Here is an 18790-nt window from a genome sequence, read left to right as displayed (position 1 = left end):
TGGAAACTGGGCTTATTTGGGGGAGTTTCGGTCTTTGGTTCAGCATGAATCTCTCTTGTCCTACAGTGAACTGGAGCTTTCATCCAATCCCATGATCATGAAGGGAAACAACAGACAGTTAAAAGGCCTGGGCTCAGTCAGTATTCAGTAGTTTGGGTGTGTTCCAAGCATTTTCCACCTACCATATCTTTAAGTTACTAAGGGTTTATCAGGACACACCTCTACAGCTAGCCAAAAGAAGCAACAGTATTGTTCCTAAAGGAAGTCTGTGTGGGTGCGTATGTGTGTGGGTGCGGATATGTGTGGATGTGGATGTGTGTGGGTGTGTATGTATGTGGGTGTGTATGTGTGTGGATGTGTATGTATGGGGGGTGTGTATGTATGTGTGTGTGTATGTGTGGATGTGTATGTATGTGGGTGTGTATGTGTGTGGATGTATATGTATGGGGGTGTGTATGTGTGTGGATGTGTATTATGGGGGTGTGTTATGTATGGGGGTGTGGATGTGTGTGGATTTATATTATGGGGGTGTGTATGTATGTGGGTGTGTATGTGTGTGGATGTGTATGTATGGGGGTGTGTATGTATGGGGGTGTGTATGTGTGTGTGTGTGTGGATGTGTGTGTATGTGTGTGTGTGTGTATGTATGTGGGTGTGTATGTGGATGTATATGTGTGTGGATGTGTATGTATGGGGGTGTGGATGTGTGTGGATGTGTATTATGGGGGTGTGTATGTGTGTGGGTGTGTATGTGTGTGTGTGTGTATGTGTGTGTGGGGGTGTATATGTGTGTGGGTGTGTATGTGTTTAGGTATGTATGCATGTGGGGTATGTGAGGTGGGAGGGGGTCCAAGAACATGAGGAGGAGAAGGAGGGGGTTTATTTCCTTGGTAAGTAGACAGTCTTGCTTTGATTTTGTTAGAGATAAAAATCTCACATAGCACAGGCTGACTTCAAAGTCACTGATTAACCATGACTGGCCTTCAGCTTATGAGCTTCCTGTCTCTCCCTCCCAAGAGCTGGAATAGAGGTGTGCATCACACTGTCCCTGTATTCATCAGCCATAGAAGGGACAATTCACAGCAGACTTCTCAATGACTGTGCACAAGTGTAACAAAACAAGCAGTCACTCATAACTCTAAATGACCAGGTCCATTTATAAACTGACTACAGACTTGACTGTAAGAAGCAAATCTTACAAACACTTGAGGGGGGAGAGGATAATTGCTCTTGTCAGAAATTCTAGGGAGTAATAACCAGGAAGGCAGCTGTACTGTGCTGAGCTTACAGTTGGAAAGCAACAAGTAAGCAAAGTGGAGTACCATACATGTTAATAGTCGCAAAGCCATAAACAATACATAGTACTGACAAAATCTAGTGGTATGCCTATGGAAGCCATGCACATACAAATATTTTAAGCAGATGGGAACCCAACTGTGTCCATTTTTCAGCAAGAATTTAAGTAATTTATAGAAATGACTTAAAATCTCTACTAAACCATCTCTGAAAATTGACTCCTTTCCCACTCTCTCTCCTCCTTTTTGTGATTATGGGGACCAAATCCAGGGCCTGTGTGTGATGAGCAAGCACTCTACAACTAAGATAAACCACCACTCCCTCTCTGTCTCTTTATCAGAATACATAAACACAGGATCCTAAGCAGCATATAGAAACCAAAGATTTAAGCTGTTATGGTCTGCACAGAATTGTATATAAGATCTGCCTGGTATTTTTGTTATATTGATATTACAGTCTGCTCAGCTACTTTGCAAATGCTGAACATTTATTTCTAATTTGTCATCGATACAAACAATGTTGTCCTAACAATTGTGAACACAATTTTTTGGTTTGCTGATTGGGTTGGGTTGTTTCCCTGATACACACTTCCCCAGATTTTTCCAAACCAGGTCAATTATAGAATTTTCCAATTCTTGTTACATCTTCAAAGACCACTTTCCATGATCAGAGAACCTGAGGGACTTTTGGCTATGACAATATGAAGAGACCAGTGAGTCTTCCTCCTCTAAAATCAGTGTAAAATACAAAAAACAAAACAAAAAAACCAACTACCCCAGAGCACCAGGCCCTTACCAAATGAGGAAGACGATTGAAAAGCATTCATTTGTCAAAACCCATTGGGGTGTAGGGCTCTGTCGTATAGCAGAGTATAGTCTCATGTACTCAGGAGACCAAGGCAGGAGGATTGCAAGTTCAAAGCCAGTATGAGCAATTTAGTGAGCCCCTGTCTCAAAACAAAAAGCAAAAACAACGCTGAGGCTGTTATTCAGTGGTAGAGTGTTTGCCTGGGATATCCAGGGTCCTGTGTTCTATCCCAAGTACCAAAGGAAACCAAAAACCAAACCAAAAATTTGCTGGGTATGATCAAGACATACTGTGCATTTAAAGACAAAAAAAACAATTGCTGTAGCTTAGGGTGTTGACAGTGGCTCTGTGGCCTTCCTGCCAGCTGCAAGCTCACACAAGGAACAAAGAACTTGGATCAGGGAGAAGAGCTAGCTGTTTAAGCTAAATATGATGAGCAATGGAAAAACAAATGGGGCATTCTGTCACTCCTTCATTTTGCTAATGCGAGGATGTAGACTCAGTCAGGCTGAACAATAGCCTAGAAACTCAATGGGAGAGCCGGGAAAGGAATGAAATGTCACTGCCGGGCCAGGTAACTCCCATGTTCCCATCAATGACTGGGAAGCCCTGATGTCCAGGAAAATGTAAAAGCCAAAGGAGACTGTCCCAAACTAATTGTGATTCCCAGCCCCTGCACAAGTCCATCTGCAGGTGGCAGAAGTCTACGGACTTTGTAGACACAGAAGCCACCTTCCGGGAGAGGGGAGCAGGCTTCAAAAGTCAAAAATTAAAACTATAACATAAAGCCAACTAAAGACATCAGCAGCAGCAGGGCTGGAGAGATGGCACAGTAGTTAAGAGCACTGGCTGCTCTTCCAGAGGTCCCCGGTTCAAATCCCAGCACTCACATGGCAGCTCACAACTGTCTGTAACTGCAATCCCAGGGGATCTGACAACCCTCACACAGACACGCATGCAGACAAAACACCAATACACATTAAAAAAAGAAAAAGAAAAAAGACACTAGCAGCAGCCACATACAGCCTCAGTGACCTGAGGGACAATGACAGGGACCAAAGACATGCAAGGCAAGTTCCACGAAGACAAGAGAAACCCAGTGCTGGAGAAAACACTTGAAATAATGGTCAACAGGTTCTTGAATTTGATGAGAAAACAAAACCTTAAAATCAATGGGTCCAAGAAAAATGAAATAACTGATGTGGTTAACGGGCATGTACCTTGTCTTTAAATTGTTTGACACTAATAGATATGTCCTGGTTTGTTTGAGACAGTGTCTCACTGTGCATGCCAAGCTAGCCTGGAGCTCACTAAGTAGCCCAGGCTGGCTTCACATTCCTAGTAATCTTCCTGCATTTTCCTGCATGCTGAGATTACAGGTGTAGTGGGATGACAGGCATGGGCAAGCACACACAGCTGCAGTGACATCTAAAAAGTTATTTAGGTTGTATTCATTTAATCAGCACCACACATACTAGCTCGTAACAGGTACCTCAGCAAGTAGCATGCACTTTTGTATTGTGCATTTTTAAATGTATGTGTATGTGTGCATGCATTTGTGTGTACCACAAGCATGCAGGTGCCTGCAGAGGCACCAGAGTCCTCAAAACTGGAGTTACAGGTGGTTCTGAGCTGCCATGTAGGTGCTGGGAATAGAACCTGGGTCCTCTGGAAGAGCAATCAGTTCTCTAAGCCACTGAGCTTTGTTGTGTGCTTTTGAAGTCAGGCAAGCCTTTGCTCATACCCTGAAGTGCCCAGCTTCTCCAAGCTTCAGTTTTATCATCCATTGGGATGAAACAATTCATATTAAAGGCTTCTTGCTGTGAAGTCTCAGAGGACACACCCAACAAGATTGCTAATTTTAGGTACTGGCAATATATACCTAAGAATAAAACTCTGAGTCGGGCAGTGGTAGTGCGCACCTTTAGTTCCAGGACTTGGGAGGCAGAAGCAGATGGATCTGAGTTCAAGGACAGCCTGGTCTATAGAGTGAGTTCCAAGACAGCCAGGGCTACACAGAGAAACCCTGTCTCAATAAAAGAAAATAAAAGAATAAAACTCCGTTGAATGGACATGAATGAATCTGGGCACCAAACTTGCCCAATGTAAACTGTGTGTTCGTGTCTCCTGACCTGAGAAGACTGGGGCCTGACCTTCCTGTTTTTAAAGATAATACACTCTAGGTTTGCTTTTATCAGTTGTGTTTGGCAGGATAATTGTTCCCTTCTGTGACACTGTGTTGTACAAATGTTTTTTATTTCTAGTTAATCAGCTTCTTTTTTTCTTTGATGATGAAAGTCAGAAGTATCTCTCTTGCCCAGCTGGTATAAATAAGGACTCTGTGTATGTAAGGTATAAAATATACTCCCAAGTTATCTTTGACTCATGCTGTCAAGAATATTTGACTCTGATTCATTCTTACCATTTGATGGCATTTGGCTTATTAAAGACTGCATTTGTCTAACAGTTTAACTCTTCTTGCCTAGTTTACTGACCAGGGTTTCAATTGTTCAACTGCTCATCCATTTAACTAAACCTGACCAAATGTTTGCTTCATCCCCTGGACCGAGAGGGAACACAGTGATGGATACAAATGTAAAAAGGCCCAATGTGCAATCCAGGGGTGTAGCAAGGTCATGGTGGAGAAAGAAAATGAATGTTTGTTTTCCTTAAGACAAGCAGATGAATGGGGAACAATATGACTGGGAACAAACCTGATATAAATGTCTAACATAATGTGATAAGGACTTAGGCGTCTCCTAGAAATCAAGCATTCTCGCTTGCAGTGGAAAAATTCTCCAAGTCCTCAAAAGAGGTGAACGTCTTTAAAAAGCCAGATGGATTTTAAACGTCAGAGTTTTCCAAATAGAGAAAGGAGGGGGAGGTGAAAGTCTGAGGGACAGCACAGGCTAGGAAAGGCAGGATGGAGTGCAATGAGAATGGGATGGATTTAGGGCCCTAGCGTGGGCTCAGCTGCTCCATCCTTGGGTGGGCTGTGCCTATGACACAAAGCTGGACTTCTGACCGAAGGCCTGGGACTCCACAGAGGCTTCTAAGAAATAGGGAAAAGTCATTCCATGGGCAGTTCAAGGAGGAGGAGGAGGGGGCAGAGTCTGGAGGTGGGACACTACTTTGGGGACTTGGCAAAAGTCCAAGAATGAGATGAGGAGTGGCTGCGCCAAGGAAAAGGTAGCAGGGAGGGAGACAGAGGGAACAGTCAACCAAGGCCGTGGCATTGCGAAGCCTGGACAGCTGGGGTAGTGCCCATTAAAAATCACAGGCTGGCCCAGTGAGATGGCTCAGCAGGAAAGGGCATCTGCTGCCAAGCCTGATGACCTGAGTTCAATCCCTCCTGCAGATTGTCCTTTGACCTCTGCACCTGCATGTGCCAAATGAGCACACACACATAAACAGAGAGATAAGAGATAAATACAAATTTGTTTAAACTCACAGACTGACCATGTCTGTCTGGAAAACCCAAACAGAGACACAAAGGTACGGAAACAAGTGTAAACCCCAAACAGAGGGCGGAGTGTGGAGACAGAAGTCGTTGAAGGTGAAGGCACAGTGACAGTAGCCTATGTGCAGCAGAAGAGGTGAACTCTGGGCCCCACAGATGGCTGGCAAGAGACGCCATTCCCCCAGGAGGACCTCAGAAGACCTCAGGCCAGCTGGCTGATGATAGACCGCCTCCACCTCCACCATGGACTAAGACCCTCCTCTGCCCAGCAAGCTGAGGACCAACCTCTGCTTTTGCAATTCCCATCCTCTGAAAAAATCCAGCCATTGTGTATGTGCTTGACACAGAGGAACCACAAAGAGGGGAGATCTGAAGGTCTGGGTTTGCCAAATCCCTTGTCTCAGTAGACTTCCAGAATGCAAGCGGCCATCTGTGTCTCCCACCCCCTCCATCCCCAGATTATACCCAAAAGGAATAAAAGAGGCTTAGAGAAAGCCTTTGGCTGTTCACATTGGAGCCAATGAAGAGGCCAGCTTGTTCCCAGCCATTCTGCAGTAAGGTTCCCGAAGCTCCCAAATGGCTCTTAGGACAGTTGTCTGTCCCCACTGTGTCTTGTTTCAGGATGCCCATAGATACCAAAATTCACATCCCGCATATGAAATGCAGTGTTTTCATAGAACCTGCACATTCTCTAACATGGTAAGTTATGTCTACATTACTTACAGTGCCTAATGCAATGAATGCTGCATAACTAGTTATTAAACTGATTATTTTGTGAGTAAGGCTTAAAAAAGAATAATAAAGTTTGATTACTAAATACAAGGCAGGACAGTGGCAACTTAACTTTTTTTCCCCAAATACTTTTCTTTTGTATTTGAGTAAATCTACAGATGTAGACCATGGATATAGAAGGCCAAGCATATGTTAGTTGTAACCATGAAAAGAAAAACAGGTGATCTAGTAAAATCTTGGTAATACACCTGGGAACTCTAGAACAAGCAGAAGAAATGACAACCAAAACAAGAAGACAGCAAGGAATAAGCAAACTTAGGACTGAAATCAATAAAACAGGAACAAACAAATGAAAAGGATCAATGAAAGAATCAAGGGTTCTTAGAGGAAATCAATAAGGTTGATAAGCCCTTATTCAAATTAACTAAAGGGCAGGGATAGAATATACAAATTAACAAAATCAGAAATGAAAAGGACATCCAGAGAATCATATGGCCATACTTTGAAAATCTGTGTTTCAAAAGAAAGTAAAAATAAAAATAAAATCTGTATTTCATCAAATTGGAAATCTAAAAGAAATGGGTAATTTTCTTGATATGTACCACTTACCAAAGTTAACTCAAGGTCAGATAAACAACTTAAACAGAGCTACAAGCCCCAGTGACATAGAAGCAGTCATTAAAAATCTCCTAACCAAAAAAGCCCAGGGCCAGATGGTTTTAGCACAGAATTCCACCAGACTTTCAAGGAAGAGTTAATGCCAATACTCTTCAAATTAGCCACAAGATAGAAACAAAAGGAACATTGTCCAATTCATTCTATGAGGATACAGTTACCCTGAAACAAAACCACATAAAGACACAACAAATAAAGAAAATTACTAATTTGCCATATGAACATAGATACAAAAATTCTCAATAAAATCCTTGCAAATCAAATCTACGAACACATCAAAAAGGCTTCTTCCCAGAGACGTGGGGACAGTTCAACATAACTAAATCAATAAATGTCATCCACCATATAAACAGACTGAAAGACAAAAACCACATGATCATCTTATTAGATTCAGAAAAGGCCTTTGACAAAATCAAACACTCCTCCATGATAAAAGTCCTGGAGAGACCAGAGGTACAAGAGACATAACTCAACATAATAAAGGCAATTTACAGTAGGTCCATAGCCAACATCAAATTCAAAGCATTTCCTCTAAAATCAGGTACAAGAAAAGGTTGTCCACTCTCTCCATATTTATTCAGCATGGTCCTTAAAGTCTTAACTAGAGCAATAAGATAATTGAAGGCTATCAAAGGGATCACGAATTGAAAAGGAAGAAGTCAAAGTATCTTTAGTTGCAGATGGTATGATAGAATACATAATAGGCCCTACAAATTTCTACCAGAAAACTTCTACAGCTGATAAACACTTTCAGCAAGGTAGCAAGATACAAAATTAACACACAAAAATTTAGTAGCCTTCATATACACAAATGAGAGAGAAAGAAATCAGGAAAACAATGCCTTTTACAATAGCCTCTCTATTTCTGTGTGTCTCTGTCTGTCTGTCATATATATACTGACCGGGGCAACTCTAACCAGGCAAGTGAAAGGTAAGTGAAACATTTGTAAGCTAAACACTTACAGACATTGGAGAAACTGAGGAAGATATCAGAAGATGGAAAGATCCCCCATGCTCATGGATCTACAGCAGGATTCATATAGTAACATTGCCGTCCTACCAAAAGCAATGTACAGATTCAAACCATCCCCTTCAAAATTCCAATACAAGTAGTCTCAGAAAATGGAAGGACAATTTTCAGCTTCTTATATAACTAACACACACACACACACACACACACACACACACCAAACAAACAAAAACAGAACAACTAAAACAATCCTGAATAATCAGAGAACTGTTAGAAGTAACACCATTCCCAGTCTATAATGCTATAATAATTAAAGCAGCATGCTATTGACACAGAACAGACATGCTGATCGATGGAATTGAATTAAAGACCCTATAGACACCTGGTTTTTGACAAAGAAGCCAGAAATACTCATTGGGGGGGGGGGGGGGAGGCGCAAGGGGGAAAGAATAGCATTTACAACAAACGGTGCTGGTCAAACTGGATGGCTGCCAAGTAGAAGAATGCAAATTGATCTATATTTATCATCCTGCACAAAACTTTATCCAAATGGATAAAGGATCTCAATATAAGGCCTTAAGCATTTCTGAATCTGGTAGCAAAGAAAGTCTTAGCTCACTAGCATGGGAAAAGACTTTCTACATGGAACACCAATAGTGCAGACACTAGAACCTCATAAACCTAAAAATCTTCTGTCTGACAAAGGACACCATCATTCAGACAAAGCAGCAGGCTATAGAATGGGAAAAGATCTTTACCAATTATACTTCTAATAGAAAGTTAATGTCTAAAATATATAAAGGATTAAAAAAAACCTAACAAAACAAAAACCTGTACATCAAGAAACAACCCACCAGGTTGTGGTGGTCCACACTTTTAATCCCAGCACCCCAGCAGCCAGGAGGCAGAGGCAGGTGGATCTCTGAGTTTGAGGTCAGCCTGGTCTATAGAGTGAGTTCCAGGACCACCAGGGTTAAACAGATAAGCCCTGTGTTGAAAAATGAAACAACAAAAACAAACAACCCACATTAAAATGGGGCATGGGGGACTGAGGGGATGGCTCAGAAGTTAAGAGCACTGGTTGCCCTTCCAGAGGTCCTGAGTTCAATTCCCAGAAACCACATGGTGGCTCACAACCATCTATAACAACAGTCACATGAGATCTGATGCTTTCTTCTATTGTGAAAATATACATACAGACAAAACACCCATACACATAAAGTACCTAAATAAACAAATCTTTCTTTTAAAATAGGGTACAGAACTAATAGAGAGTTCTCAGAAAAAATGAAACACAATGATTAAGAAACACTCAAAGAAGTGTTTAACATTCTTACTCATCAGGGAAACACAAATCAAAACAACTTTGAGGTTTCATATTCCACCAGCAAGAATGGACAAGATCAATAAAATAAATGACAGCTCATGCTGTAGAGAATGTGGGGTATCTTAGTTAAGTTTCTTTCTTTTTCTTTCTTTATTTTTTCTTTTTGTTTTGTTTTTTGCTTTTTTGAGACAGAGTTTCTCTGTAGCTTTGGAGCCTGTCCTGGAACTAGCTTTGTAGACCAGGCTGACCTCAAACTCACAAAGATCCACCTGCCTCTGCCTCCCAAGGGCTGGGATCAAAGGCTTAGTTAATGTTTCTATTGCTGTGAAGAGACACCATGACCACAGCAATGCTTACAAAGGAAAACATTTAATTGAGGTAGTAGCTTACAGTTTCAGAGGTTTTGGTCCATTATCATCATGGTGGGGAGCATGGTGGTGTGTAGGCAGACATGATGCTGGCTACATCTTGATCAGAAGGCAACAGGAAGTGGACTGGGTGTCACACTGAGCATGGCTTGAGGATAGAGGAGTCTTCAGAGCCCACCTCCACAGTGACACACTTCTTCCAACAAGACTATACCTCCACTCCTTCGGGGGCCATTTTCTTTCAAACCACAACATGGGGTAAGGGGAGCATTCATCCACTGTTGGTGGGAGTGCAAACTTGCACAGCTGCTGTGGAAATCAGTGTGGCAGTTCCTCAGGAAGCTGAGATCATATCTACCTCAAGATCCAGCTGTTCCACTCTTAGTTACCCCCAAGACTCAACTACAGAGACTCTTGCTCATCCATGTTCACTGCTGCTTTACTCATAATAGCTAGGAATTGGGAATAATCTAGGTGTCTATCAACAGACGAATAGATAAAGAAAATGTGCTACATTTATACAATGGAATATTATCCAGCTTCTAAAAATTGGAATAGAAAATAGAAAACAGCCATCCTGAGTGAGGTAACACAGACCCCAAAGACAAATATGGTATGTATTCTCTTATATGTTGAATGCTAGATTTTAAGCCTTTGATAGAATTGCTACTATCTACATAACAACCGAGGTTAAGTATAGAGTAAGGGAATAGGCAGGGTGAAATGAACCCTTAATATATGGGAAATAGAATATATAGTTATAGAGAGACCAGAACAGGAGGATTATTAATTGGAGAGAGGTAGCCAAAAAGGGAGTAAGGGAGGGAACATATGGAGAGGCAGTAACACTAAGGGCCATTTGAGGAAACCTGCTACAGTAGGAGCTCAGGCACACCCGGGCACACACACAGGGGTACACACACACACGGGTGCACACACACACACACACACGCTCTCACCACCAAGTAAAACATTCAGTGCTAGGAATTGGTCACACTTCATTAAGTCATTGGCCAAGGCTATTGCTGTTCTCCACAAACTGACCGTAAGGCCCTGTTGCTGAAGACAACACCTGTGTAACACATTAAATGCAGATAAGTCAAGCTGGTACCTAAGTGGAGCCTTAATCCCTACTGACTAGTGTTTATGGTCCTGGATAGCATTTTGCACACCACCAAAGGAGAAAGCTGAACAACAATCCCATTCCTAACCCTATGGTAACCTGTCTGCATATTATGATGGTTCAATAGTGGCACACAAGTCACAAAAGTAACCAACCATTACGTATTGATTTGATCTGACCCACTGCGTGAGACAGAACTTATTCCTGATAACACTTGGGGGGTCCAAGAACTTGAGCCTAGGTAAGCCATGGACCTAGGGGGAAATCGAGTACTATTGTTTCACTAAAGGAACATGGCAATAAAATGACTCCTAATGACATTCTGCTATACCTATAGATCAGTGTCTTGCTCATCCATCATCAGAGAAGCTTCCTTCTTCAGGAGATGGGAACTAATGCAGAGACCCCACAACAGGACACTGAACAGAGAGTAAGAGGCCTTGGAACACTTAGTCTTCATCAAGCCTCTTTCTCTCCTTAGGACTCAGGGGACCATGCAAAAGAGGAGGCAGAAAGATTGTAAGGTCCAGTGGGAATGGAAGACACCAAGAAAACCGTTCTCTTCAGACACAGAAGGATTGATGCACACATAAACTCACACAGACTGTGGCAACATGCACAGGGCCTACACAGGTCCAAGCCAGATGGGGTCACAGCACAGAGAAGGGAAACAGACATGAGCCTCCACCCTTAACCCAGAAGCTATCTCCAACTGATAACAGCTTGCAAAGGAAAGTTTCCTTTTCTTCAATAGAGCCATAGAGCTACACTGGATATACAAACCACATTTGGGGGGGGGGGCGGGCAGGACCTGCAATAGACGGATGACACAAAACAGACTCGGGGCATTTTTGTTTCTTAATGGTTTGTCTGAGCATTTTTCCTGGTTTGTTTGTTGCTTACCTATTATGGTTCCCAGTTTTGCGGGGTGTGTGTGTGTGTGTGTGTGTGTGTGTGTGTGTGTGTGTGTTTCTCATGCTTTTTCTTCACACCCCTTTCCCTTGTTTGTTTGCTTTGTTTTATTCTAGTTTGGTTTTTTTTATTGGCCATTTGTCCTCTAGAGAGAGAAAGGAAAATGTGTGGAGTTGGATGGGTGAGGAGGGGGAACACTTCGGAGGAGATAATGGACAGAAAACTGTGATAGGAATGTGATATATTTAAAAAAAAAAAAACTATGTTTTGAAAATGTCTTTGCAATAAAAGAGAGAAGGATGGAAGGAGGGAGAGGAGGAAGGAGGGAGAGGGAGAAAAGGAAGAGAGGGAGGGGAGAGGGAGGGAGGGGAGAGGATGGTTGGGGATACCAAAGGAAAAGAATCTAGACAAAATAGGAACAAATTCCAGAGCAGGAATATTTTTACAGGGAAAAAGGAATGATATATGTCAAGGATACAATAGAACCAGTTATATCCATAAAACAAACAATGGAAAATATTCAAAGTAAGAAAAAATGAAGATAAAGACAAGTCAGGTTAACTGGAATGTTTGGAAATTTAAAAAAGACCAACGTAGCCCAGACTGGTGGTTTCCACCTCACCCCCTTCCTGGTGAAGAACTCAAAAGCCAAGCATCATTCTATAAGCAGCAATACACTGGGTGAAAAAGGCATCTGTTAGCCCGCCTCGCAGGCTGTATCAGCCACATCATGTGACTAAATACCAACATGGGAGGCAGAACAGGCTTTCGAGGAAGGCCTCATGTGACACAGTTTGGAGGCTTGTCTTTTGTGCCTCTTCCTTTCTTTCTTGTACAGCCTGGATGTGATGTAAGGGCAAGGCTCCAGCAGCTCCACCTTGTATCACAAGACAATCTGCAAAGTGTGGGTGGCAAAGAAAAAAGGAATCCGAGCCACTCAGGGCTGTGGAGTTGCTGCATCCACCTCGGGCTCTTTTTGTAGGAGGCTGGTTAAATCACTACTCTCTTGTGACTTTGTTACTGGTAATCAAGCCTCATTATGACTGACACAGCAAGCAACATTTAAAACCCAAGTCACCAGAAAAACTGGGAAAGAAATTTGTGACATGTTCCAGAAAAGAGAACACGATGACAAGAAACCAGGGCACTGATTAACAAGGTGGGGGGGGGGGGGATGGCAGAGCTGCGGAAAATTATCAAGGAAATCCATGAACAGCAGCAGCAGCAGGAGGCTTGGCTGGGCCAAGTCTGTGTGTGCAGCACCCTGGGAAGTGAGCTGGCTCACGTGTCTTATGTAGTTTTAGCTCTGTCAAGAACAGAAAAAACAGTTTCCCAGCAAAAGAAAGTTGGAAAGTAAACTAAAGAAATAAACATAATATACTTGAAAATGCTGTGGAATAAAGAAAAATATATACAATATCAGCATGATGGATGATGGAGAGAGGAGGAAATCTCCAAAGAGATAAAGGTGTTGTTGGGTATACAACTCCAATCCCAGCACTGGGAAGCCCAGCTGAATTTAAAGCCAGCCTTGGATATATAATAATTGTAAAACCAATGTGGGTTATATAGTGAGACCCTGGGATCTCAAAGCACGGAAACATAACCTAAAAAGATAGAAAGGACTTGTCCTTAGGGAACCGGAGACATTGAGAAATTAGTGAGAGGATTCATCAGGTTTGTTTTAAATAAGGAGCTCCTCAGCCTCAGCCCTCTAAATCTGAAGTCAAGAGCACCCCTGCACATCCCCATTTCAGTCTCCAGGTTAAAGAACATGAGAATGTTCTTTATATTTCCTGAATAAAAAATCTGACTAAGAGGCTGTAGGAGGAAATGTCCTAAAACTTCAGAGATGGCAAACTGGGACTAGTCATTGTTCTTGCTTTTTATTGCTGTGAGAAACACTAGGACCAAAGGCAACTTGGGGAGGAAAGAATTTGTTTCATCTTACAGCTTACTGTTCATCTTGAAGGGAATCCAGAGCAGGAACTCGAGTCAGGAACCTGGGGGCAGGCACTGACGCAGAGGCCGTGGAGGAGAGTTGACCACTGGCTTCTTCCTGTAGCTTTCTCAGCCTGCTTTCTTAAACAACTCAGGGCCACCTGCCCAGGGGTGACACCACACCCAAATGAACTCTCCCACAACAATTATTAACTAATCTATAGGACAATCTGCTGGAGGCATTTTCTCCATTGAGGGCTCTTCCCAAGTGACTTAGCTTGTGTCCATTTAACAAAAACATTGTTGCTGCTGTTGTTTTGAGAAAAGGTTTTCCTGTGAAGCCCTGGCTGTCCTACAACTCATTCTGTAGACCAGGTGGCCTCGAACTCAGAGATCTGAGTCAATGTAAGACAAGGATGTAGGCTCAGCAGCATATGTTGCCCAACACTGAGCTCACTGAAAGAGAATGCCAGCTGTTGATTTATGGATGTGGTTTCAGTTTTATCAGAAGGGAATGACAATGGTAGTAGCTATCTAACTAAAACATGAATATACTTAATAACACTAACCTGTATGCTAAAAATGGCTCAGATAGTAATTATTATATATTGAGTGCATTTTAACTAAGATTTTTTTTTAATGCATCTCTGAAAACATCTGGGAAGGCTAGAGAGTGAGGTCAGGACTCGGGAGCCAGTCTCATTGACATTAAAGATGGTATGTATCTGGGGAATACTGCTGCTGTGCTCTGAATTCCCTTCATGATGAACAGTAAGCTGTGGGCACCTTCCAGCATTATTTCCAGAGAGTTCCCTGGTGTCTTTATTTCCTCAACTCTCCAGTTCCCAGTCTGAGGAGGGTTTTTGAGATTGCCATGTCCTCTGTCTTATGCCTGAACTCTAGCTGCAGCTGATGCCATACAACTGTGTATTTGGCACCTGTGGTTTTGAGTGTGAAAGTCCTCCTGCCTACCCCCAAAATTCATAATGCTGGAAATTCTTCACACACACATCGCTAGCTCTGATGTGTGGAAAAGGGATTGTTTATAATCTACTGGGCATAGTAGCATACAACTTTTAATCCCAAGAGCCCAGGGATCAGAGACAGGGGATTTCTGTGAGTGTTAGGCCAGCCTGGTCTACAAGTTCTAAGCTAGCCTGGGCTACACAGTGAGACTCTGACTCATAAAACAAACAAACAAAAAAGGGGCAATACAAATATATTATCTAATCACAGAAAGGCTAACAGATGAAGAAACTTTTCAGCTGTGTCTTAAGTTCTTCAGTGGGAGTGTGGGGCTGGGGGTTGTGAAGAATAAAGGAGGACAGTATGAGAATATGGGAACCACTGTTTCTGACAGTGTGACTTTTAATGCCATTTGACTTATTAAACTATACACTTATGATTTTGATCAAAATAAAATAACGCTTTATGTTTTAATAACACTCCTACCACTCAAAGTGTTACACCAAGTTAGAAGAAGGAAAAGCTAGTTGGTAGGGGAACACAATGCTCTTTTTTAGATGTCTCTTTCTATGACCTCTGTCTCATCCTCTGCCCATGCCTATCTGTACAGAGATGGCATAACGCAAAGTATGTAGGCATCAAACACACACAGTCACCTGGAGATCACGTGATATCAAATTGTGCAAAGAGTCTGCTCAAACTTGTCTATGACTTCACTGGAAGTCTTCATTTGTGAATAGGAAGATGCTGGTATCTATTATACTACATGAAGTGATAGACATGTATGAGTCAGGTTCTGTTGCTGTAACAAACACAAGAGATGGTTGACTCAATCAATTATGATCTGAATAGGAAGTGTCCTCCTAAAAGCCTTATCTGCTGAGGGCTTGGCCCAGCCAGGCAGAGCTACTGGCAGGGGGTGGGGGTGGGGTGGAGGTGGGGGGGTGACTGAATCAATTAATTCATTGATGAGTCTGTACTGAATAGGCCCTTAGGAAGTGGGGTCTGACTGGACAGTGTGTTACTAGGTTATATCCTGTCCCTGGTTCTCTTCTGTTCTCCTCTCTGTTTCCTGACTGCTGAGAGGTGAGCAGCCTTCTCCTGCTGTGCCTTTCTGCTGTGACACCTCATCCTTGCCACAGGCAATGGTGTCAACTGATATGGACAGAACCCTCTGAAATGGTGCCCAAATAAAATTTTCCCCGTTAAGCCGTTTTCTCGGGCATGTTGTCATCATGATAGAAAGTTAGTTAATTGACCAGCTTTTAAAGCAAAAAGGTTTGTTTTGGCCCAGGGTTTTGGAGGTGTCAGCTCATGACTAGCTGGCCCCACTGCTTTGGGCCTGTAGCAGAGTTATCCTACCATGTTGGGAACGTGTGATAGAATAAAACTTGCTTATATCATGGGCCAAAGAGCTAAGGAGAACAAAGAGAGCACCAGCGCCCCAGATGGCCTTGAGCAGCATACCACCGACGACCTGAAGACCTCCCATTAGGACCCTCCCCTTAAAGGCTCTAATAATACTATTGCACCATCCCGGGGACATGCATCTAACATGGACCTTTGGACAACATTCTGGATCAAAACTATAGCAAGATATACAGCACTAGGCTATGACAGGTCCTCAAAGGTGATGTTTTCTCTTTCCCTCGGGATGTCTCATGTTCTATAATTACTTTCTCTGTGACACTGTCCTTGTAGGTTTAAGAAATGCTAGACTCTTTTTTACTACCACCCCCTCATCCCTGCTGCCTGTGTTAAGAGAGTCCTCTTCTGCCGACAAAACCCAGTGAGTCCTTGCATTCAGAAGGGTCCCCGGCAAAGGATAACTTAGTCTGATTCGCGGCGTTTAAGCTTCAGCTGAATTTTAACTAAAAGGAAAATGACACTCAGTTTCTAACTACGGCCCCTAGCTATTATACATGCAAATAGAAATTGTGTCTAAAATGAGCTAGTGTATAAATAACAGGGTAGAATTATAAATAATTTAACTGGCACCTAAATTCTAACATTTTGAAATAAATATTAAAATTGCCAAAAGTTACGGAAACTGGGGTATAATAACTGGGCTACGGGAAGCAAATAGTGGTCACCCCAAAATAGGAGTCCCCAGCACAATTCCAAAGCACTTACCTTCTCCATTCCCTCTAGGCTGGTTGCACGGATCTGGGACAAGTTGGTCATGTGATTCACTCCTAGAAGCCTGCTGGTTGTGATGGGACTCCTGCTCCTCCCAGGAGGCAGCAGGCAACCCGCCAGAGGCTCCTGCAGGAAAGGACAGAGACCCCAAGTCCAAGAGGAAGCTATCTCGCAGGGTTCGCTTGGCGGCTTTCTTGCTTTTCCCCTTCTGCCTCTTCGGGACCCAGTTTCCCTGTCTTGACCCAAGCTGACAACTGTCATGCCTCTCTGTGGGCTGGAGCAGCTGATCCATGTCCTTGGTGAACTCTAGCAGGGTACCCTCGGAGAGGCTCCCAGCAGGGGTGCCGGAGCCGTAGCTGGGAGCCCTGTCCTGGAGCAGGTGCTCAGAGCAGGGCAGAGCATCTGGACCTTCTCTGGGCACCGCTTCAGGAGACTGGGGGAGACTGCAGGGAGTCATGGAGAGGGCGAAGAAGGAATAGTCCACCGCGATGTAGGTCAGCATGAAGTTGATGGTGACAACTGGCGCCAGAACATTCACCTGACCCACAAGGACAAAGGCCATGGTCACCAAGCTGGTCAGGCAGATGGCTGCTACCGGTGTTTTATTTGGCCCTTTCTACAAGAACAACAACAAAAATACAGAATTATGAAATCTCAGATAGAAAGCTTCAGAAATGTTACAAGTAAATGACAAAATAAAAAAATTAAATGTAATGTCTCAGGAACCTCTCAGCACATTAAATTGGAAAAGAGATATCCAACTCAAGGGGTGAATGGGAGACCTGAGCTAATGCATGCAGATGCAAACCCAGCACAGTCCTAAACACTAGAGGCACGGGCCACCTTACTATTGACGTGGTCCTGACCATACAACTTTGGAAGTCTTGGTGTTTCAACTCCCCCAAATAGGAGGCCCCCATTTGATTAAAAAACACTGACCTCCCGCTCACCAGGCTGAGGGACAGCTCAGGGACTAGCTGTGCAAGTGCACCCAGAACATACAGCAGATTCTGCTAACATATGTGTGCATATGCTCATGCACACACACATGTGTCTGGCATTCATGGAGGAGGGCATGGATGTGGGAAGATGTTTTAACTGTCTTTCCTGGAAACTATCACAGTCACTTGTGGTTCAGGAGCCAAAGCTGCATTCATCTCTCGGTCCTTTGTTCTTCACCTGAGGAAATTCATTTGACCCAGCTGCCCTCCCCTCTGTGTGTGACTCTTCACCTGCCTTCTCTCCATTTGCCACCACCTCCACCAGCTGCTCCCTCTGTCTTCCTAACCCACTCCCCAAGCCTCAGAGACTGCATCCAAAGTGGTCCCATGCCTTGTCCTCCAGACCACTCCCTTTTCTCCACCTAGACTCACTCACTAGGCTCTTTGCCCAGTTCATGGCTTTAGTCATCAACTTTATGTATGCAGCTCCCAGCTTTGAACTTACAGCCTAAAACATTCCCAGGACCCCCTCTGAAACCAGCCGAGGCTTCTAAGCTGTGAATCAGAGCCATACTGAACTAAGACTCCCTCCCCAGAACAGTCCTTAAAAAGGAGAGAAGGGGAAAGGGGGACAGGGGGAGAGGAGGAGAGGAAGGAGGAAGCAAAAGTTTTTATAATGTTTGAGAACTAGTTTGAGGGAGCATTTATTAACAGATTCTAACAATAAAATGACTGCAAATAAACTAAGTCCTTAGAAACACATAACGAAGTTTCCGATAAAAAGGTATGGAAAATAGACAGTGAATCCCTACGACATAATTGGAAACAGACAGACAGGGAAGGTGCAGTGGCTCAGCAGGTAAAGATGCCTGTTTTCCAAATTCCCATGAGAATGGCAGATGTGAAAATACAGAGGATTCGATGCCTCAGCATCTCTACAGCAGCACTGATTAGTACAAGGACCCAGGGAAAGGGTCGGGTGTTACTCAGGATGTGAAGACAGACAGGTAAGAAATTTCAGTAATAGAAGCTGGAGGTGGTGGTGCACACCCTTAATCCCAGCACTCAGGAGTCAGAGGCAGGCAAATCTCTGAGTTCAAGGCCAGCGTGATCTACAGAACAAATTCCAGGAT

At 43.3% G+C, this 18790-nt stretch overlaps 1 protein-coding gene across 1 annotated transcript in view; it reads right to left on the bottom strand.

Annotated features, from left to right (window-relative positions):
* Positions 1-18790, bottom strand: part of Slc12a8 (solute carrier family 12 member 8) — a 92451-nt gene that overhangs the window by 39163 nt on the left and 34498 nt on the right. Inside the window, exon 6 of the mRNA XM_051191618.1 lies at positions 16711-17332. Within this exon, the coding sequence (XP_051047575.1) occupies positions 16711-17332 (622 nt within the window). The remainder of the gene's footprint in view (positions 1-16710; positions 17333-18790) is intronic.

Source organism: Phodopus roborovskii, unplaced genomic scaffold (genome assembly GCF_943737965.1).
Source record: "Phodopus roborovskii unplaced genomic scaffold, PHOROB, whole genome shotgun sequence".
Classification (NCBI taxonomy): Eukaryota; Metazoa; Chordata; class Mammalia; order Rodentia; family Cricetidae; genus Phodopus; species Phodopus roborovskii.
This window is presented reverse-complemented; position numbering and strand designations above follow the sequence as displayed.